The sequence below is a fragment of the Brachyistius frenatus genome, unplaced genomic scaffold (assembly GCF_029030835.1).
Source record: "Brachyistius frenatus isolate BFR_SWC_R1_liver_20210118 unplaced genomic scaffold, ASM2903083v1 Contig_15, whole genome shotgun sequence".
NCBI classification, from domain to species: Eukaryota; Metazoa; Chordata; class Actinopteri; family Embiotocidae; genus Brachyistius; species Brachyistius frenatus.
This window is the reverse complement of record NW_027210614.1, coordinates 3,688,197-3,710,461: the sequence shown is the minus strand read 5'-3', so window position 1 is coordinate 3,710,461 and position 22,265 is coordinate 3,688,197. Positions and strand designations below refer to the sequence as shown.

General features: G+C 40.0%; 1 protein-coding gene across 2 annotated transcripts in view; it reads left to right on the top strand.

The window, feature by feature from the left end:
- The window catches only part of kiaa1549lb (KIAA1549-like b), a 63,946-nt gene extending 42,343 nt beyond the window's left edge, over positions 1–21,603 (top strand). The window contains exons 8-23 of one of the 2 annotated variants that reach the window (XM_069693638.1): positions 592–651; positions 1,499–1,650; positions 2,119–2,290; positions 2,798–2,961; positions 3,981–4,016; positions 5,647–5,837; positions 9,574–9,704; positions 10,647–10,771; positions 12,013–12,242; positions 13,300–13,432; positions 14,341–14,418; positions 15,847–16,224; positions 16,312–16,406; positions 16,775–16,923; positions 17,082–17,233; positions 18,472–21,603. In XM_069693638.1, coding sequence (XP_069549739.1) covers positions 592–651; positions 1,499–1,650; positions 2,119–2,290; positions 2,798–2,961; positions 3,981–4,016; positions 5,647–5,837; positions 9,574–9,704; positions 10,647–10,771; positions 12,013–12,242; positions 13,300–13,432; positions 14,341–14,418; positions 15,847–16,224; positions 16,312–16,406; positions 16,775–16,923; positions 17,082–17,233; positions 18,472–18,735 — 2,510 coding nt within the window. In that variant the 3' untranslated portion in view covers positions 18,736–21,603. The remainder of the gene's footprint in view (positions 1–591; positions 652–1,498; positions 1,651–2,118; positions 2,291–2,797; positions 2,962–3,980; positions 4,017–5,646; positions 5,838–9,573; positions 9,705–10,646; positions 10,772–12,012; positions 12,243–13,299; positions 13,433–14,340; positions 14,419–15,846; positions 16,225–16,311; positions 16,407–16,774; positions 16,924–17,081; positions 17,234–18,471) is intronic. The other variant, XM_069693639.1, reaches the window with a different exon arrangement.
- The last annotated feature ends 662 nt before the right edge of the window (positions 21,604–22,265 follow it).

Here is a 22,265-nt window from a genome sequence, read left to right as displayed (position 1 = left end):
CCCCCCGCCCCTCTCTCCTGTCATGCCTGAGTGTACAGTTCTGCTTTCACAGGCCACTGATACAGCATTCTCCCAAACACTGCACCAGCCTCCAGCACAAGAGTTTAATCAGGCAGGAAATAGATGTAAGAGAACACAGAGACAACCAGAGCTCAGACAGCTTACAGCTTCCCTTGCTTCTGCATTTGTCCAACATCCAGTGATAATGAGGCTTTAAACTGAGATCTCAACTACACAAAATGTGCCAAACTGTCAACTGTTCTTCTTCTTCTTGAAAGGTTTGGCCAATATTTACAAAAACTGATTCCTGAAATACAAAATATCTAGCGAGCACGAACACCATTAAGATGATAAAGTCATAGTTGCAGCAAAAAAAACCCACATTTTTTTGGTATTATTTTTCTTTGATTATTTAAGATTTTGTTTTATATCTTAGTTAATTAAATAAAAACAAAAGTATCATTGTAAAACAAAAACCTCAATATGATATATATGATATAAAAATTATTTAAATAAGGCAAATATGAATTACACTTCAGTGTGAAAATATGTCATTTTGGGTTTAACTACACTTTTTTTTTGTCTTTGCAGCACTGGAATATCACAATCTGAACACCTCCATTGCAACTAGAGAATTCTGGGTTGTGACAGGTAGGGATGTCACTGCTTACATTTTTTTTACAGCTTATTATAAACCATAAAATCATCTTGGGGAACTTGTTTGTATAACAGTACAATGTATCTGCTGCTGTGACCGTATTATCTACAGTACGGTACAGTACTTTACTACCTCATGGCGCAAAACACACATGAACAGGATGTATTTGACAAAAATGTTCTCAAACAATTTTGGGACTATTTATGGTAACTTTAAGTCATACAGTAATGTGTCTGTTTATAATCTGATGTCTCCTTTCAAAGGAGGAATTACATACACAGGAGTCCTTGATAGTATTTACTCTGTGGGCTTTATGAATGACTGCATATGCTGAGCAGGAACAATATATCTCACAGTGTCCAAGGGCATCCACACTGTTGGACCGTAGAGTATAATGAATGGGTCCTTCAGATCAGACTCTGTAGCTCTTAACCCTGCACTTAATGCAATGAGAGGCTGAGACAGTTAAAGGTCAGACCCTAGATAATGGGATTTACTCACACAAGAACAAGCTATACAACCAGGATTATTTGCTTTTTAGCTGTTGATAAAAGGCAGCCGTTGTATTAGGAGACTTGTTACCAGTAGGGGACAGAAAGGCTCCAATTCTGTATGGTTTTCTTTTTCATTTGGTTTTGTTCTGAAAGTCTCATAGATTAATGTCAGAATTCATACAGTGTTTGTGAATACGGTAATGCCAGTATAGCCAGTTGAATTGAACTGACTCCAAATTTTTCACTCTGCCCCTGTCTCTTCTTTCTTTTGTGCTACTTTCTGTCCTTTGTTTTTTTTACCTTTACAACCATCTGTCCATCCTCTTTTTTTCAACTACATTTGCAGTGATCCAGGATGTGGATAATGCTAGCCTGGAGGGACAGTACCAAAGCTTTGCCAGTCTAATGGAGCAGCGGCTGGCAGAGTTGTTTGTGTTGGCAGGCCAGCAGGGCATTCGTTTTAGACGAGCCACGACTGTCGGCAGCTACACCGTCCAGGTAAGAAACTGGCAGGGTTGCCCAGGGGGAATGCCAGCTATTTTAAATTCTTATTCTGATGTTTTGCCCGACGGCCTTGGCACGCTAGTCAGAAGTCAAATTATTCAAAGTGTTTTGTGGGCTTATTTCTAACAGTATGAATATTTAAAAAGATGTATACTTTGATACACACTTCTGCACACACTTGCATGATTACTTGTGGTCAACCCCTGATAATTAGCGAGCTTCTCAGCTCATCATCTGCTAATTGCTCATTAAAACAAGTCAGAGGTTAGACCTGTCACCGAACAAGTACTCTCTGTCAGTGATGTTTCCTCTCAGGACACTCCACTCCTAAATGCACGGTTCTACTTCTGTTGTTTTCTTTTCTGACATGTAAGCTGCTTCCTAACAGGGAACCGTTCAATAACAGCTAATGCTGAGTGTACTGTAGTTCTTAGAAACACATCGCTTTTCATCTCCAATCAGATGGTGAGCATCCGCAGAGTCTCAGGGTTGAGGAGTCCAGCAGAGATGACCTACTATGTCCAACACAACGGTACTCCTCTGTCGGGCACGTCAGCTGCCAAGGTCCTGAACACAGTGGATTCTCAGACCATGGCACTCACCCTGGGCTACTTTGTCCAGCTGCAAGCAGAGCGTAAGCACAGCATCAATTTGACAATGAGGCACATCGACAGAAACACAGACAGACATGCAAAACAAAGCACAACCCAGGCTGAGTTTGGAAAGAAAAGCTGGTGTTGGGTTGAGGGGGCATAGCTGAAAAGGTTGAGAGAGCTCTTTGCTCTCTAATCTGTCTGAAATGCTCCCAGCAGAACATTGTTTGTTTGAGTCAAAAATGTGCTCGCTGCTCAGAGGAAGGGAGAAAGGATGAGACAGAGCTGGTAGAGAGAGAGAGAGCATGCAGCTTTCTCTTATAGATTGTTCCTACAATAGCTGAATCAGGCACCCCGTATATCAGACTAAGCTTTATGCAGTGTCACTTAGCCTGGTTGTGACGAATGCTTCTGCATGTTTTAGCAATAAAAGTAGATTGTGTATTAACCTTCCAATGAACCAATCAGCAGACAGAGAGTTATCATTTAGTCTCCTGGAGGACATGTCATGAAGTGATGATGTTGAAACAATGTTTTTCTGTTTTCAGCTGTGGTCAAGAACCCTCCTAATAACCTTTGGATAATCGCTGCAGTGTTGGCCCCAATCTCCGTAGTAACGCTCATTATTATCATCATCACAGCTGTGCTGTGTAGGAAGAATAAGAATGACTTTAAAGCGGATGCCATCGGTAACCTCAATCCCAGAGCAAAGGTATCTATCTTCCTACATATGCAAAACAAATATGAACTCAATTTTGATGATCAATCAGTTGTTTGAGTCAATTTTCATGCTTCTCAAATGTGATCATTTGCTTTTTTCTCTCCTTGTTTTATATAATTTTAAAGTGATTACTTTGGGACAAAGACGTGACAACTTTGTGCCTATGGAAATCAATAATAGGCATTTTTCACTATTTTCTGATTGATTAAACAGTTTATTAAGGAGATAATAAGCAAATGAACTTCTAATAAAATAATATTTTCTTGCAGTCCTAGAGTAGCGTCTGTGATTTCATAGCTACAGCATGCAGACTGTGAGTCAGTGAGTAATGAGGGTTTGTGATGCTGTGAAGTGGAGGTGAACTTTTGTATGCAGATAATTTAATCTTGTATGTTTTAATGTGTATTTTATTCCACATTATCTGCATCATGCCATCTGAATGCCCTTTTTTTTTTTTAAAGTATAGTGTATATATAGATGTCTTTAACATTCAAATCAGTTCAAACAATGTTGGTTAACACCTATCACTATCAGATTAATATTTTTGTATTTCACAGTATAGTTTTTAATCCGGGTGTCTAGTGAGACATTTCCGCGCTGGCTGGATGAATGCATTCTATGGGCAGAGTGCGTGGACCAGAGACTTCTGCTGGCCGAAGGCTCGCTAACTTGAATGCAGATTAAATAATTCAATCTCATGTCTCTTCTACTCCAAATTTTTGTTGGACTGAATGGATCAAATTCTGATGGTGAAATTAGTCATTTTGCAGAGGTTGTGACACTCAAAACAAGTTATCCACCATTTTACAGCCATAACAGTAGTGACAGAGTAGGCTACAGCAGGGCCTGTGATGTAAGCACAAGTTGACGAGTTTTTTTTACAATTACTCTCATTGGCAGAAAGGAGAAAAAAGTTCTGCACTGCAGGTTTGACTGCAGAATCCTAGTCAGTCCTGAATCCAAACCTGAACCACACACACACTGTTTAAAACATCCTCTCTTGCTTTCAGATGGCGTACCGGAGAGATGTGGGCTATTATCACCAGGTATGTTTCTGCTCGTTAATGATCTGTTTTCATTTTCAAGGATCAACTGTGCCAAGAGGGGGATTTGAATGGGATTCTGTGAAGACAACACCTATGATACATTTCAATAAATGCTGCTGCACTGAGGACAACAAAGGATACAAGAGCACTTTGGAGTAACAAACCTCTCAAAATGAGATTTCCTTGAAAGGCTGATATTATCTATTCTTTCTATAGCAGTCTCCAGATGGCAAATTTGAAGCTTTATGGCTTCACAGAGGTTTACAGACAATATTTATTATGGAGATTGTTTTTTCAAGCAGAATGAGTCCTTGTGTCTGTGTGTATACTGACACTTGTTTACTTTGTGTTCGCAAGATTGAAAACCGTTCCCATTATTGCTGCATCAAGGGTTGTCACAATGTCCTAATCAAAGTTAAGTTTCCACCTCTGTGTCTGTTGTGTTTTGTGCTCAGTGGTTCACTGGCATAAATCAGTGTAGATAAATGAAAATGCAGAGTATAACTCTTACCACATCCCGCTGCTTTATTTATGGAATTTCATTAGAGAGAAAGCAATAACATCTTTTATATTAAACAGCAAAAGAAACCTCAGTGCAACATTCAGAGCAGTTATTACATACAGGCTGAGGTCCTGCAACTCCCATTGAGTAAAATCCAACTTAACAGCTTAATTCTATTAGATATGAAATACTATTGAGTGTCTTGACACACCTTCATATTTTAGGCAGAGTATAAAGCCACTTCTTTCTAACAAGTAATGTAAAAACCAAGGAAAATTCTTAAAATGCTCAAAGATAGTTACCCCTAAAATTTGAATGAGGATCTTGTGCTACGTCCTCTTCATTAGTCAGAGTCTGCAAGCCAGCCCCTTTCATCATACACCCTTGTTAGAGTTTCCTCTTTTATCATCAGCAACAGAAGCACTTTCAGTTAGTCTAGAGAACTGTATTCAATGAAAACCTTTACACTCTCTCTATGAATGTGCATTAGTGCATGTGTGTTTGTGCGTGTGTGTTCTATAGGCAGAGAGAGGATGAATGGCCAGAGGAGTATCACGCATTGATTTTGCACCATGTCTGTGCTGCTTTGAGGCAGTGATGTGTGGCTGACAATTTATGACACTGTGATGAGAGAAGTCCTAAATATTTCAGTGTATATGTGTGTGTGCGTATTAGTGTGAGTCTAAAGTATTTTGGCCTCTGCTGTGCCTTTCTCTATAAGCATGTTGACATCCAGTGTTAGATAGAATCCACTTCCTCCTCCTTCATATCCTCAAATGTTTAACTTTATCACTATATTTCTGTGAAAGTCTGCAAATCTCATCTCATCACCGCCCACTGAGTCACTTATTTGACAAGAATTTGGAAGAACATGAAAAAGGGCCACAGTTAAATCTGTGCTTATCTATTTAAAGGCACAGTAGTGCAGTAATCCCAGTTCTGTTCCTTAAATCCTCAGGACATCAGAAGATATATTTTTTAGCTTTCTTTGAGATGTTTGTCTTTGTGACACTCGTGCTCGGCAAATATAATATAATGGTTACTTTTTATGGCCACAAATAAAGAAAATCAATCTTACACAGGCTATCTTATTTGTGTCTCTCTATTTTCACTCTGCTTGTTCATCAGCCAGTCCAAGGTTTTGACTATGCCAAGCAGCACCTGGGCCAACAGGGAGGAGATGAGGAGACGCTGCCTGCCAGTCAGGATACATTAGTGATGTCCCTACAAATTCGGGACACACCACTTTCACTAGAAAAGGCCCTGCAACAAGACGGGACTGCCAACAAGAAGAGCTTCACTGCTGACAAACACAAAAGGTATCATTGACTCTACACACCTTCACCTGCTCATGCTGTCATCTGTATCAGCAAAAGTTAGAAATATGTTAAAATATTTTTTGACCCTATTGACAGATGTGTGAAAAAAAAAAGAGTTAGATAATACTCTTGCTAATCTAAAATAAGACCTTTACATGATCTATGATGTTGCTTCTTGAGAAAAGTTGTATTCAGAGGAACTGCAAATGGGTGAAGGACTAGGCTCCCTTATGGATATTCAGCCCTACCAAAGGAGTGATTTGTTCTTTTTAGTCTCTGTTTGTATTATTTATGAAAGCTATGATATCAAATTAAAAACCTGTTTACAGATCACTTTTTACAAAACAGATTGCTTTCTGTCTCCAAAGAAATCAAGGACACAAGAAGCATTGAAACACAAGCAGACAGTTGATTTAGACAGATGCGTGTTTGTCTTCAGATTTGTGTATGTAAGTGTGCAAATTGGCATAGTAGGACAACTCCATGCCAAACAGTGGCCAAGAGCACATTCCAAACATTGTCTATGTTTATTAGAACTCATGTTTTAATTACATGCTTGGCTTTGGAGGGAACAAGCTGGGTGTAAATTTAGCATGCTGAGGAAAATGCCTTCAAGACAGTTCTTTTAGAGTTGAAATAAAAATAGATTTCTCCTCATTTTTCCTTCAAGAAAGGCATTTTACTAAATAATGCTGCAGCTTTTGTTTAAAGTTTGGATAATTGCTTTTTGTGACTATCTGTGGAAACAGCATCCGAGGATCAGGCCTCTGGATGCTGTGTTGACTGACACCCTCTGGGGTTGCTAGGAGACATGCAAGACATTTTCTCTCCTCTTAAGAGGCCTAAATAGGATTAACTATCATCTATTAGCAATTTAGGCCAACAACTGGGAGAACATATTGTGCAGTCAAGTTTGTGAAATGAGGGTGACGCCAAGAAATGTCTGTGTTGTCATTTAAGCTAAATCTAAATGATTTATCATGTGTACAGCAGCCGTTAGGATATCATCAATTGAACTTAACAGGCTCAGCAAAGCTTTGCGTACTGTAGGGTTTTAAGACTTGGCTCAACTTTTTCAGCTGTCTCAGTTGTGTATGTCTCGGTTAACATGCGTGTTAGAAGAAAACAGGTGAAAATACAGTATTTACGTAGAAATACATGAAGGTTTGTCCTTCAACAGAGACTGAGAGTAATACATATGTTTACAGTGTGTATGTTATCTCCAGGATTGCACCGCTTCTCATTTAGCCTGGCTCCTGGGTCATGTAAAGGCAAGACGATAAAACACAAAGATCCCTCCAGCCGTATTGCCTGTCCTCATTCTACTCTGACGCTGAATGATAGGCGTTCATTAACAGTGTTCTCTATATGGGCAGGTGAAATTGACCATTTTCCTCATCTGACAGACAGTAGCGCTGTCTCGGAAATTAATTGCCATGTTAAATCATGGTAAAGTGTTTAATCAAGGAATGCAAGACATCATTTTTCAAAGCCGTGCAAGATAATGAAATCAAACGAAATTTATATCACAGAATTGGGAATCTAAAGACGTGATGCTGCAGTAATGATTTTAAAGACTCCCGAGTCAGCGGAAGTTTTTAATTTGTTATTCATCAAGTTGTTGGACTTAAAGGTGCAATATGTAAGATTTAAGTCCCATCTTTTAAGACCACTTTGTACATTCAGAGGCAGTATTGAGTCACTTTGGCACCCTGGTTTGAACTGCATATCAACAATCAACAACAAACTACACATCCAACGGTAGCATTAACAGCTGTTTAATTACACGGCCAGAAATAATTTAGCGAGTTCAGAATCAAACTTCATTCCTTTACTTGCCATGAGCTGCAGTATATACAGTATCTCTGCAACATAGTAAATCAATGTCTTTGACACAACTTGAGAATTTTTATTTTGTCACATTGTGTTGAAAGTTTAGTAAATTGTTTACATTTTTTAAACAAAAAATCGTACATATTGTTCTTCTCAACGCCTTCATATGTAATTATCCATTAGTGTTCGCTAGTTTTCAACCAACTATGCTATTATCCCAGGATATAAAACCCTTTTTCTTTAATGCCTCCTTCCTGCTTTTTCATAAGGTACACACAATTAGTAGCATTATAAATAAATAAATCTAAACGTTAGAAATACTATGACATATCGTGCTTCAGCCTGAGAACAAATGACTTTTACTCGCTCTCCTCACTTATGAGATATAAATGTGGTAAACATCCAGTGAGATTGCATTAGGCTGAGGAGACTTTGGCTGCGAGTGCTTTAGCGTGTCCCCTCAAAAACACCCCAACTAGGTAAACAGTTTTTTGACCTCATGGAGTACTTTTAGCTTCAGTTTGACTCTAAAACTATTTTGGTGGATAATTTAATGGAGAACTTTGGCTTTTCAACAGTCACATCACGATATTTTTTGTTTTTTTCAGAGTAGAGAAGTAAATATGTGTTTAATTTAGAATATGTGTGAAAACATCAGTTTCATAATTTATTAACAAAGTTTTTTTTTTCAGAAACTTGCTACTGTGCAGCTTACAATGTAGCTAGTGGAAAAGCAGCTGTCATGCAGCATAATTTTAGCCGTCTACTTAAGGCCAAGACCACAGACAAGCGAATGCTGTGTTCATTGAATCTGGTAGAGGTTACAAGTTTTTTGTTGACATCTGAATACGCAAACTGTCATTCACCTGTTATGCAGTGTGTTGGAAATGACATCTCTTCCCAAAATGCCAGCGGAGCCCTGCCAGACAAAGGGAACTTATGGGATGATGCTGTGAGGTTATTATTTCACCTTTAAACAATGTATTGAGTATAGCATGTGAATTCAGGACAACGACGTTGGACGCAAACAAAAAAAAAAAAAAAAAACATGCATCCAGGCACACTGTACACAATTACCTCTGGTTTTCTTCTTCCCCATTGAAGTTATCCATTGATTTGTGCCAAGGTCAAACACCAACAAAGGATCAAACATACAACCCTCCCAAACAGCCAGTGTTAACATAATCTGTTCACCCTACACATCTTTATTGAGCCTGTGACTGGTGCATGGAGCTAGCTCTCTGCAGCACTGCCTCAATTAAAGCAGGGGAGGGCAGCCACTGCTCTACTGTCTCCCTTCACTGTTATCAATTTTACCAGACAATTAGGGGATAGACCATGGTGCTTTGATGTCACTGTCAGCGTTGTGGTCCTCTGAGCCGGGGCTTGATCAGCTCTAATTCCAACTACAGTGCAGCGTTTGAAGCTAGTGTAACAAGAATTGGACAAAGCAATTGTTTGTCCAATTAATGCAAGAATCGATCTTGCCTCACTGGACATTAACACACACTGCTTTGAAACATACACGACACATACTTAATAATACATCCACATTACGTCTGTAGTAGAGACACAATAACATGTTAAAATGCTAATTTGTATGATCATTCGCTGTCACTTCCCTGCCAAACCACCGGGTATCAATTAAAATCTGAGCACTCAGGACTGAATAGGCACGATTTGATCGGTATTCTTTGAACGGGCAGCGTGTCGTAACGGTTTGAATGTTAACACGTCTTTTTTTTCACTATGCAAACAAATACAGTAATGATATGGTTACTGGACACAGGCCTGAGAGGGAGAGGGTAAGGTGAAGTTGTTAAAGGGAGGGATGACATAACCTGGCTGTGAGCCCAGCTTTCTGAGAGCTCACCGCCTTTCCTGTTGCTATGGTTACTTGCAGCAAGTTACCAAGTGAGGATGGTTCCGTCATCAGCAACGAATCAGAGAAGCTGAATTCCGGCAGGAGCCTGACAGTGCCGAAAGTCACAGCGCAGCAGAAACTGACAAAGGAGGAGACGCGCAATAGGGACGGTGAGAGTCACACGTTGATGCAAATGAAAATTATTTATTCTACAGCTCCTCTGCAAGGTCAGATGTGTCGCAAATCCCAAGAATCTTTTCTCATTCCCTCCTGCATGAAACACCTTTCAGGTCTAAGTCTCTCATGCTCACATGTACCTTAAGAGAAATGCATTGCCACTGCAGATTTTTTTTTATTGTCGGAAAGGTAGTCTCTCAGCAGTAAGTCGAAATGGACCCAATGAATATGCATGAGACAGACACTCTGCTGACATGATACAGTACGTTAGTCTCGTGGATGCTGTGACACACTGGCACAAACACATGGACACGCACACATGCAGCAACAGAAAAAGTGCAGGAAGACCATGCGAAGTCGCAGATGTCGTGCTCTTCAAAACTGCTGAGCAGTTTCAGGAAAAGCCATTTGGATTTGAATTATTTGCTGTTCTATTCTTGTCCACTGAAACTAAATGTTCCACATGTGGTGGGCGTGAGTCAAATTAATCTAATTCAAATACTTTGCTTGTAAATTGGATTGAGTTTGCTAGATTATGATTTTCTTAATGGGTGGATTTGAATAATTCATCAGCTGAGTTAAGGGAAACTAGAATTGAGTCCAGTTTGTCTGCTGTTTGATAAGAAATGAAAGTGCAAAGTCAGTTTCTTTCATTTATCACAGCGATGCAATGGCACAACCTTGGAAGCCAAAGCTATCTTTGTAATCTATTGTCTCCGTGCACCACTTCATTTGCTGACACGGAAGACTGATGTTTGACAAAATCCCAAAGGTGACATAAGCGAGAGAGCGAGAGAGAGAGAGAGAGAGAGAGAGGGGTGGTCAGACAAAGAGACAGACAGGGAGTGTGACAGTTTGTTCCCCTTTGACTGACAATGTAATGATTAGAGGTATTTGTAATCTCTTTGTGAGTGAACGGCTTCTCTGTTCTTCAGATCCATATGACAGCTCCTCTGGCTCCCTGCAGCTCATTTCCATAAAGCCCGTGGCGGCGCACACCAACTACTCACATCCTGCATCCTCTGACCGCAGCCAGGACTCAGCCATCGCCAATGGAGAGGTGAAACATACACAAGGATCCACTTAGACAGATACACAGACGGACATAAACAATGAAACAAGTGTGCACAAATGTACTAGAGGTCTTGGAAATATTTTCGCAATTAGCACCTTACAAAGAGCAACATGGTTCTACAAGAAAACACCATTTTCAGCCGAAGTGGGAACACAGCTTGGTTATTTCTCAGTAGAAATTTCTCAGCTCTTCTCAGGGCTCAGCTGGAAAAGTGGTCGCATTATTTCTTTGCATCAATCACAGTTAAGCAAAAATGTTGTCAAAATGTGATGCAGTATTTTGAAAAAACATTTTTTGATAGTGATATCATCCAAGTGTTATTTGTCAGAATGATTATAAATATAACTTTAAACCTGCATTGTAGCACTTTTATCGACCCCTTCTGGCAGTGAGAGTAATTACTACACAGCCCTCTCCAAATATTTTATAATTTACCAAGTGTTCAAGAACAGTAACGTGACATCAATGTGTGCTGTTGGTCCCTTCTCCTTTTTCAGCGCTCTCCAAAACAGAAAAGCGTCACCAACAATCCATGTTTGTGCTCGCTGGCGAGTGCTTACTTTTTTGACCTCAATCCCTTCTCTTTGGTTTTTCTGCCATAATCTAAATCCCAGCTCAAGCCAAAGATTCACGCTGCGAGAAAACCTTTAACACAGACTAGTATGTTTCAGACTGGGGAATTGCAAATTTTTGCAAGTTTTAAAATCAACCAAATGTGAATTTTTGTTCTGAAATGGGCTTTAGCAGCTTATGCGGCCTACTCTTCGTCATCAATATAATTGCAGCTGTTTCTCCACTCTTCAGCTCTGAAATATCTGACCAGACACCAGATTTTTTTTTTAAAACCTGTAAATACAGAGGGATTTTTTAACAGTAATAGGTAAATAGCATTGTTTGAACTTCCAAGGGCTTGATTCTAATGGACGTTCATTTACATATGTATATACCCAAGATGTTATTATAATAGAGCAACTGGAAATAGTTGGCTAAATTCGTTACTCTCATTATTTTTTCATGTTGTCCATGATGCTGAAGCAATATAATAGAGATGAAAAAATTAACTGAATCTTTCTGATTGTCAAGAGTTTAATTTTCCTGATCTTCTTATTATCTGTTCTTTCATCCACACAGCCCTTTAAGACAAAACCTTCTGAAGAACCTTCTGTCTGCTTTTGTTCTGCTCTTCCCATGTCCCATTGCATCCTGTGGTCTATCCTTCACTGCAGGTGAACTTGGCACTGAAGCAGAAGTCAGACATTGAGCACTACAGGAACAAGCTGAGGCTCAAGGCTAAGAGGAAGGGCTATTATGACTTCCCGTCCTCCAACGGCAGCAACAGTGGTCGAGCCCTGGCGCAGAGACCACAGCACGACCATGAGAGGGAAGCCGGTGAGCATGGCAGACCACTGGAGCCCGATGATGAGCGAGGCTCCACTTATGTCAAGTCTCACAGGAGGTGAGGGGAGAGTGGAAAAGCAAGTGGAACCTGGGTCTTACTGAATGTAAACAGAAAAGAAAATCCATGCTTTCATAAGGGAGGACACTTCTCAGGCACAGATAAAGCCACAGAGTGCTGCAGGTGACATGGATTTCACGTTGGTTGATTGGGCTTATGACCATAGCCACTTATCCATCCCTGCTCACCCCTGCCTTGCCTAATTAGCTTATAGACATGTGAAACTGTCTCCTCTAATGTTGTCATTATCCTGTCTTAGTAGGCAGTGAGAAACCCATCAGGCCCGTCTGATTAGTCTGGTCCAAGTCCTGAGCTTCCAAAATGGAGATAAGAGGATTGGCAGGGTGCTGAATAGTCCAATATGCTGGTTCTGTCCTGCTTCGGCTTTACAGATGCACATAAAAATGGACAGTCTTTGGTTTACAGATCAAGGTCAAGTGTGTTAACTATCTTTTCCACACTAGATTAACATATACTCTCCTGAGCTTCACACCAGCTGTACTCAGAACAGAAAGCAACTTTTGAATGTTGGCTTGTGAGTTGACTTAGTGAAGGGTTGGATGGCTATTTTTATGCTCCACCCTGATGAGGAAGATAAGCAGCTATTTACCGTCAAAATGATTGGTGTGGCTGATCAATGACACCACCAACATACATTCCCCCATCTGAAGAAATCACATCAGCATAGGTTTGCTGATATGTATCTTGACCTCTTGCTGATTAGACATTTTTTTTGTATTTGATACATTATTTTATCACTACTGCATGTTTCTGTGAAAAAAAAACTAGAATATTCCCATGTGACAAAACATTTACAATGATTATTTTAAATCTGTATCAGCTCTTTTACTTATTATCTTACAAATATACAGCACCTAATATACAGCTACCTCAGGTAGCTCACACACTTTGCCCCACCCTGTTCATCATGTGTGGCTCAATAAACCCCCCTTTCTCTGCAGGCACACCAAAACTGAAAAAGTAATTTGAATGTTTTAAATTAATAACTACCCCAGATCTGATTTGTTCTGAATCGACTCGTTACTCTAATTGGCAGGCACTCCCAGGTAGGGCAGACGGCCTATCGCAGCAGACAAAGCCTAAGCAGTCCGAGCCCCGGGGGAACAGAGATGGACCTGCTTGTAATGAGAGAGAGACCCAGGAGAGGCATCCGCAACAGCGGCTATGATGTGAGTCACATGTCATAACCCACCAACCAGCAATTTAAGGAGAGCTTCACATTTTTTCAAGTGTAATTAAAATAAAACTGAAATGCAGTACAGTACACTGAGATCATTTTTGGTTGTTGTAATTGTTCTTCTTGGCCACAGTGACAACTTTGAAGAGATGGGGGACAAACTCCACAGTCCTTATTGTGTGTAAAAATTATTTCCACAGTTCAGCTAAACCCATAATGAGGCTTCAGCAGTCAGAGTTAGAGTGTGTCTTTTTAGTGAAGATTTCTTTCATTTCATTTCTTTCTCTTTTTTTTTTTTTTTTGGAGAGTGTTAACTTGATGATCTGCTGTAGAGGGACACTTAAAACAAAAGTACATTTTGCACTAAAAATACTGCAACTTTGAAAGATGCCAAGTTGATTAAACTCCTGAAGGCTCATGGTTGCTTTAGTTGGACATAGGAATGTTTTTACACAGTAAAAGGACTTTCTCTTCCCTCACTTACAATGGACACACTCAGATATTATATCGTCTGCAAATATGGACATAGTGGAAGATTGCTTGAAGATTGGATTTAAAATTGAGTTCCAGCCTTTAAACTTTCCAAATATTTAACAGTTTACCATTTTAAAGAAGATATCACGTACTTTAACAAAGTTATTTATGAAGCAACACAAAACAAGTGCTGGTGTTAAATAAAAATACTATGATAAGGTCATTTGCAGTAGGTGTTGAAGGCTGATGCACAAGTAGCTTTGACATGTGAGTTACATATAAATCTTATTATCATGCTAGGGATGTAGTGTTCAAATTTGCTCATGTACTGTTATGAAATTCAGACAATAATTAAAACTGTTTTCAATGGAATTAAAATATCATAATCAATCAGTGCTAAATCTCTGCCTCACTGCCCTCTTTAAGACACAGTGCAGCAACAGAGCAAGAAATCCGACATATTCTGCTCAACTGTGGTTCCAAGTGTGCCGCAGCAAGCTGAAGGTAGAGAAGTGGTTCATTCATAATTAAGAGTTAAGAGTTATAAGGTCCTGTCGTTTTGATATATAATGCATCCCCGGAGGGCTGGTTTATGTTTCCACTCTTTTATTGTGCCATTATGGTTCTGTGTATGGCTTTTTCTGTCATGTCGTCAGAATACTAGTATGTGAGGTCCTAAGAGTAATCAGGCCGACCATTCCTAAAAAGTGCTTTCATTCTGAGCTGGAAATATTTCCCTGAACTCCAACTGACCCTCCGGCCATCTGACTGGTCATAGCAGGAAAAGCACAGGTATAACTGTCTCTGTCTCTGGTATTGTGCATGCTAGCTAACTGCCCTGGCCTGATGGGGCTGTTATGTGGAAAGTAAATGTTTCTGTATAACACTGGTTTTCCTACTATTGCAAGTCAAACACAAATACTTAATTGGTTTGTAGTTGTGTGGTTAAAATATTTATAGCCAGACAGTTTTGTTAGAAATGTGGCACAATAGCCAGCACCAGCGTCATGGTCCTTTTTCAGAACTGCTCTTGATTACAAAGGGACTAGTGTAGCTGCCGGCCCGATCACTGCAGATGCAAGTCTCGACTGTTCTCTGTTGCAGGGGGGGCTGATTTATGAGGTGCACTATGCTAGGTCTCCCGTGGCTACCCTCTATTCTCACAGGAAGTAGGGCAGCCTCAATATGTATCAATTTATCACTGACTATGAGGAACGAATAGATGGGAACTGTGGCTGAAGAAGAGGCCATGAAAAGATGGAGGGTGTTCAGAAAACGTGAGAAGAAGCATGGTTCACCTTATGATTAAGACGAAGAGGTCATGAATATATAGATAAGAAACGATGATGGTTGTGTAAATATGAAAAGAGAAAAAGAAGATACAAAATAGCTTCCACACACACACACACACACACACAGGAAACAGCAACTGCCACATTGTTGGATGTTTTATAAGCACAGAAAAGTGCAGGTTAGCACTCGGAGAATCAAACTGCCTGGCTCTGCTCCTGAACCCACTGTGACCGAGCAGTAACACCACTGGATCAAACTCTTTCAGCTGCTTCGTCTCAGACAGTTAGAGTAACATTAAACAGCCTCTTCTAGCTCAGTCAGCACCTTGTCAACAACCCACTGAGAGAATGACAGAAGACGTTATAAAACTTGTAATTTTCCAGCTTTCTCAGGGATTCCTGCCAATTCAATAAGGAGAGGTGTAATTTGCTAATATTTGATCTGCATGTCAAAACATGCCTCCTTAGGTGGCCAAAGTAACAAATTCACCCACACATCCATATCCATAAAACCTCCATGGAATTGGACTTGTTGTTTCCTTGTAGATAAATAATAAAATACGTCACACTAGTTTTTGAGGGGAGTGTGTTCAGTCTGTGTTCATAGTCGTGTCTCTCTCTGGTGACTTTTATATTATAGACTGAGCCGGAGTTGATTGAGGAGACGAATGTTGATCGGCTAATGGGGCCGCGGGGATACATGTATGGCCGGGGCTTGAAAGGCCACTCAGAGACGTCCACTCTGAGCTCACAGCCGTCCATTGATGAAGTGCGACAGCAGATGCACCTGCTGCTGGAGGAGGCATTCAGCCTGGCTTCAGGGGGGCAGTCCACATCTGGAAGGCAATCCCACCACCACCACCACCCCCCTCCTGACCACTACAGCCCTGCACCGCCCCCCCTCCCTTACGTAGACGTGGTGACCAGCGCTCCGGGCACAATGAGCTGCGGACAAGGAGGCCTGCAGTGGGTCCCATCTTATGGTGCAGACGTGTATCAGTGCAGCCTGCCGAAACCAGTAAGTGGGCTGTGAGATTATTTGCCCTCTCTGATGACCTATGATGGAGAAATCTTAACCTTGAATGGCTTTTACTATCTGTTTAAGGCCTTTCGCTTCACCCAGCTTCCTGAGATGGCCATGGGTTCTCCTCCCCCTTTACCACCTCGTACTGGGCCTCCTCCCGGGACGTCCTTAAGACGGTAAACCTGAAGACATACACTCGTGTAGATGCAGACAGACAGACATACTGACTGACAGACAGACAGATAGACATACAGACAGACAGACACCCCACACCACAGTGCTTGTAGCCTCCTGAAACCCACCAGATATTTAACATTTATTCACATTCAAATTCATACTCAGGGACTTGATAGTCACTGGGTGCTGAGCTCTGGCCGGGTTGATTTTAGGCCTCGTATAAATTTTAATTTTGAAGGAGTGCATTGGGAGATGGCAAGAATGCTAATAAGGTTCACACTTTTCCACGTGGATTGTGTCTGCCATCTAGTGGTGTAGTGTTGCTGCAGCTCTTTGTTTATGACTGTCCAATCTCTATCCAACTTAGTTCCACTTCTGACTTGGGGCCTGAGGGAAGGAGCTCAGAGACATCTGTCACGGAATTGCGGAGTCAACATGACAACAACCCATACGGGCCAACGACTAGAGCAGCACTTCCATCTATCACTGCAGAGCAGCCTGTGTCCAACTACTCAGGTAAGCATACGAGGAGTTGACTTTGTGTTTTCAAAAATAACCTCTAATATGCTTGGCTTCAATGCTAAGTCAAATAAAACATTTGTAATTAAATTCTTAGATGTATTCATTCCCAGAAATTCATTGATCAGTGAATGTCACTCTCTTCTCTTCCACAGGAAACCCAATAACAGCCGTCTACGCCATCCCAGCCACCAGACCTGGCTACTCGGAGTACTTTGTCTCCACACCGCCCACCTCCTACCACAGTCCCTCTTGGATGTCCTATCCACCTGAACCTGAGGATGTACCGCCACAGTGGGCAGACTCTGTAAGAAAGCTTGCTTAGGAACCACCCAGCTCTACTAAAAAATATTTCATTTACAGTGGTAAAATAACATGAACAGATACTTTGATTAAACAGGACAGTCCAGTTCAAGCAGTTGTCCCAAACTGTTTTCAGCGCTTCGATTTTATGATTAGATTTCTAAAATAAACCCTTCTGAGTGACTATTGTAAAGTTTCCTGTAGTCCTTGAACAGGTTCCAGAAGTTTTATAAACAGAAAATAAGCTTTTTGCTGCTTTCTGTTATTAGTATAGTAATTATAAGCTTAGACTCAATTAATTAAGAGTAAAATCCTCAACCTCAGCCTCACCTTTTGGTTGACTGGATGTTTTCTTCCATAACTTCTGTTCAACCCCACAGAGCATGAAAAGGAGCTATAGTGCTACAGTTATGTAAACGATAAGGCTATCAAAAGAATAAACACTCAAACACCTAATAGTGATATCAGGAGAGAAATATATCTGTCATGCGGAGGAGGGATTGCTATCTTTTGCATACATTACATAACAGAATGTCTTTTGTGCTCATGCTCTACCCCTTAACAGGATTGGGCCTCATTTAAGCCTACCTACTCCTCTATTTTCCATGAAAACAAAACTGGTTTCATTCGTCCTGTTGGATGTGTTATGACCCATGTGTCCATCCCCTCCCCTGCACTGGACTCTCCTTGTTTGTATGGATTGTTCTTTTTTTGTTCCACTGTCTGTCTGCCTGTTTCAACCAGATGCCCTCACACAGTGTCTTTTTGCAGAACCAGTGTCATTTAGAAACCATTTGCTGAACTGAATTTATGGCTGGCGTTGAGCGGACGCAACAAAACACTGGGGTAGTTGAGCACATTTTCTAAATGAACACCTTTTTTTACTGCTTACTTTTTCTTGCTGTACATCTGGCACTTATAGAGACTTTATGTCTTCATTCAAAAGTAGCCCATTTTTTTTCAAAACAAAATTCATTTTAGTTTCATATAGTTGTAGATCTTCCCACTCATTACTTTCCTTTATATTCTGGTCCATTCATAGAGATTTTTTTCCCACATATAATTGTATAAAATATTTATTTGACCTTATTACCTTTTTTAAACCAGTGGTGCAAGAAAAACTGTTCCTTCAGCAAAATGAGTAACTAACGCATACTGTATCCTTTAACTTGCAGCCATTTTTAGTGGGTAGTAATAATGAAGTGGCTGTATTTCTGATGTCCTGTCTGCCCTGTTTTCCAGGTGCCCCTGCCTGGGTATGTAGAGGCTTTTCCTCATCCTCGCTACCCACAGGCGAGCCCCACCAGGCTGCCCCTGCAGTATAACCACACACTGGAGCAGCCGCCCACTGCCCCAAGCACAGCATCCCAGCAAAGCCTGCCCCAGGTACTGAAAGACATGGACAGCATGCCCCTGAGCAGCCTCTCCACCTCTGCACTCGTGCAGGCTATACGGCAGGAGGTGGCCAAGCTGGCGAAGAAGCAGAATGACATGTTTGAGTTCTAGTTTTATTTCGGCTCCCATGTGTGCAGGAGATGGGTAACTGTGCAGTGGTCTTCAACAGAGGCACACAAAGGTGACACTCCTTCAGACGGATTTTTGATGTTTGTACTGTAAAACAGACTGATCTTCTTTACCGACTGATTACCCACTTTTTCATTTCTTTTCACGCACCATTGGTATTTTTCAGCGCCTGTCTTAAGGGAACAGTAAAGACGTTTGTTTTTGTTTTTTGGAAAAAAAATTATTGCCATCCTCTATCGATGATGTCCCAAGTAACTACATGCTTCTCTTTGTAGATATGTCAATAGGATACCCTAAATATGGAAAATATTTTTTTTCCTGGATTAGACATTTTTTGTGTGAATCAGCATCAATTGAGAAAAGAAAACCAATATTATTATTGTCTGTACTGAGAGGACCAAATTCTTCCTGTCAGATGGGTAAGTGTAAACCACAGTGTATATGAGCATGTACAGTATAAGGACATCATTTATGTAATCTCCTTTTATAGACCATTAGCTTGAACAAGATGGGCTACATTAATATAAACTCATTTCAGCATCCATACCATATCAAACAATGACATTACTTTAAAAAAAAATTCTTCCGTTTATTTACATGTCACATTTTAACTCCATAACAGTAACAACAAACACTGACTGTCTTTGGTGGTCTAGTAATTTTTTTTTTTTAGGGAAAACAGTAGTTTCCATTATTTAACAAATGGACTAAACACAGTGTATTTGTATCTGCGTTTTTAGTTGAACCCAATTGAACATGAAATCTCAAGATGCATCAATGATGATGAACTTACAGATTGAATGTTTGTCTTTGTGTCTGAAATGCAGGGAAGCATTTATCCTTGCAATATTTGTTTGGGTGTGCAAAAAGTACACTGACCTTTACCTTGACCAGTAATGGGTGATTGTGAGAGTATATTATTGTTATATTATGTGTCTCTCTTTTCTTTAAGAAAATGACAAAAATAAAAACACCCCAAATGAAAAACTCAGTTAAGTCAGTTAACATTAGCAGCTGGACCGATATCTCAGAGCAGCAGTTTTATACTGAAGCCTACAGGTTTTATGATGAACAGATGATTCTGTGCATGTCCTCGACACCCCTCAAAAACCTTAAACAAAAACAATCCTCTTTGCTGCTGGTAGTAGTGCCACAGTTTCTTGTAAAGTTAAACTATAAAAAGAGCGAGTCTATTGTTTGTTTACTGCCCTTAAGACATCATAATGGTCTCAATGGGCACATTTCATGAATAAAATACAAGGTTTGTGTAAAATATGACCTAATAAGAAATTCTGCTTCCATACTCCCATTCAGAGTTTTAAGTGCACGAACCCTCGTGTCTTATAACATCGTGAACGCCTGCCTGAGTGTTGAATCAGATTGAGTGTACAGCACTTGTCGTTTTCCAAGAACTGTTTCAGAAATATTGTTCAGTATGAACACATCACATGTCTATCATCAGTGTGGCCAGGAATCATTCAGATTTTAAGGTGCAGAGTACAGTAATCTGGTTAAATGTTGTAGCTTCAAAAACGCATGTATGGAAGCATACTTTAAATTAGCCAGGCAGTACACAAGAACATGACAAAGCAACAAGTTTTCACCTTTCAAGTCACCTAAAGACATCATAAACAATCAGCACATAAAAAAGAGCTAAAATTAAAACAAACAACAGAATACAAACAAAAACAGACACAAAGAAATACGGATTAGGACCGAGACCCAGTAAAGTGCTGGGCAGAATACAATTCTTTGACAAACACTGACCTATTTACTGACTCTGGTTTATTTTATCTAAATTAATTCACTTGTCATCCTATTTTAATTTGTCTGTTTTTGTAACCAGACTAAATGCCACCATAGCAGGGCCTGAAACAAATTGAGGAAGTATTTAGTCAAATGAAACACAAGTCAATAAATAATTGCAAACAGGAAAGGGATTAATCTTTCCTGGAAAATGACTCACTCATTTCACTGTGGCATTAAAGCCTGCAGTATGTTATGATGAACTCTTAAAGCAGAATTGCTGGCATGGGAATGGAAAGTGGGACTGACTGCCGATGAGTGTGTGTAGGCCGATGGAAGGGGTGCTGCAATATGTTTGCATAAAAACTGAGATGCTATAGATTGCCTACTTTTACTATAACAAATCACATGGAATGCTTTGCTGATGTTATTATAATCAATGCTGTCACAGGAATGCTGTCAGTCGGGACCTAAGAAAGACAACTATGAGTGAAGATGCCTTTGAATCTTTATTTCCTTTCATAGAACATGATTGCTTTTTCAGCAGTCCTGGATGAATTTAGCCTTTTTGCATCATGACTACTGAACAAACCCTCCCTCTCTTCCAACATTATTGTCCTTTTTTACTCATGCCTGCTGGTGTGTAAGTAGGAAATACTGTATGTCTTAAACTCGACAATAACTCTGTTGTTGCTTGTTTTCCCAAGATTCATTTAATTCATTATTCAGAGGAGCACTTGTGTCTTAAGAACTGTAGTAAATACAGTAAAACCATTTTTGTGTATACCAGAAGTGAACACCTTTCCACATTCTCATGCTGGATAACTGAGAAAACTTAGTGATATTAAATAAAAGGGTTTTAGGGGATTTATTGGTTTAGAAAAATTATGAATATTTATTCTATAAAGAAATACAAAGTGAGATAAACCTATTAAAATCAATGTCTTTTTGTCTTCCTGACTGGTTTCCTCATTTCCTCGTCATCTGCTTAAACTTGTTATATTTGATGTTCCTCAGAGACTGATGTGGCAGAGAGATCTTGAGAAAGATGAAGACAGAAAGAAATATTAGCCTACATGACTGAAATGAAATAAAAGACTTTATTAGAAGAACGGAGTCAATCTGTGCAATCCTTCTGCATGTACATTTTTTTCATCTGCAATTTCAAATCAGCTGAAAGCGACTGTTGCACATATTTACACTTTTCTCTGCATCATACCATATAAATCCATGCTCCAGAAGACACAGACATGGTCAAAGATGAAGGAGTCCATAAGTTGATAGTTAACAGACCACAGTGCTGGAGCAGAGACAACAGATAACACTCATAGAAGGGGAACACTTTAAAGATTTATTCATTTATTAATCAGAAAGAAAATTTATAAAAAATTGGATCCTTTCATTTGCCTTCTTTCACATAATAACACGATACATGGTTTAGGTCACAGCATAACCAAAATACCTTTAACAATTTGACCGAAATTTAATATGACAGAAAATTCCTTATGTATGAACTCTCAACATCGTTGTGCGCAAGTGGCAATCCACCACTGGTTTGCCATTGGTTTGTGAACTGCTGTTTTGAAGTCTTGAGTCTTGCATTTGGGTCGTCGCCATCCTTGTTTTTTGAGCCGGATCTAACCATACATGGGTGAGCTGGGGAGTAGTGGATCTGACCAAGAACCCAAGAACACGTTTCCTTCTCACCAATACTGGCAATTTGACTGTGTCCCAGGCAGGTCAATCAAAGACACATCCCCAAACAT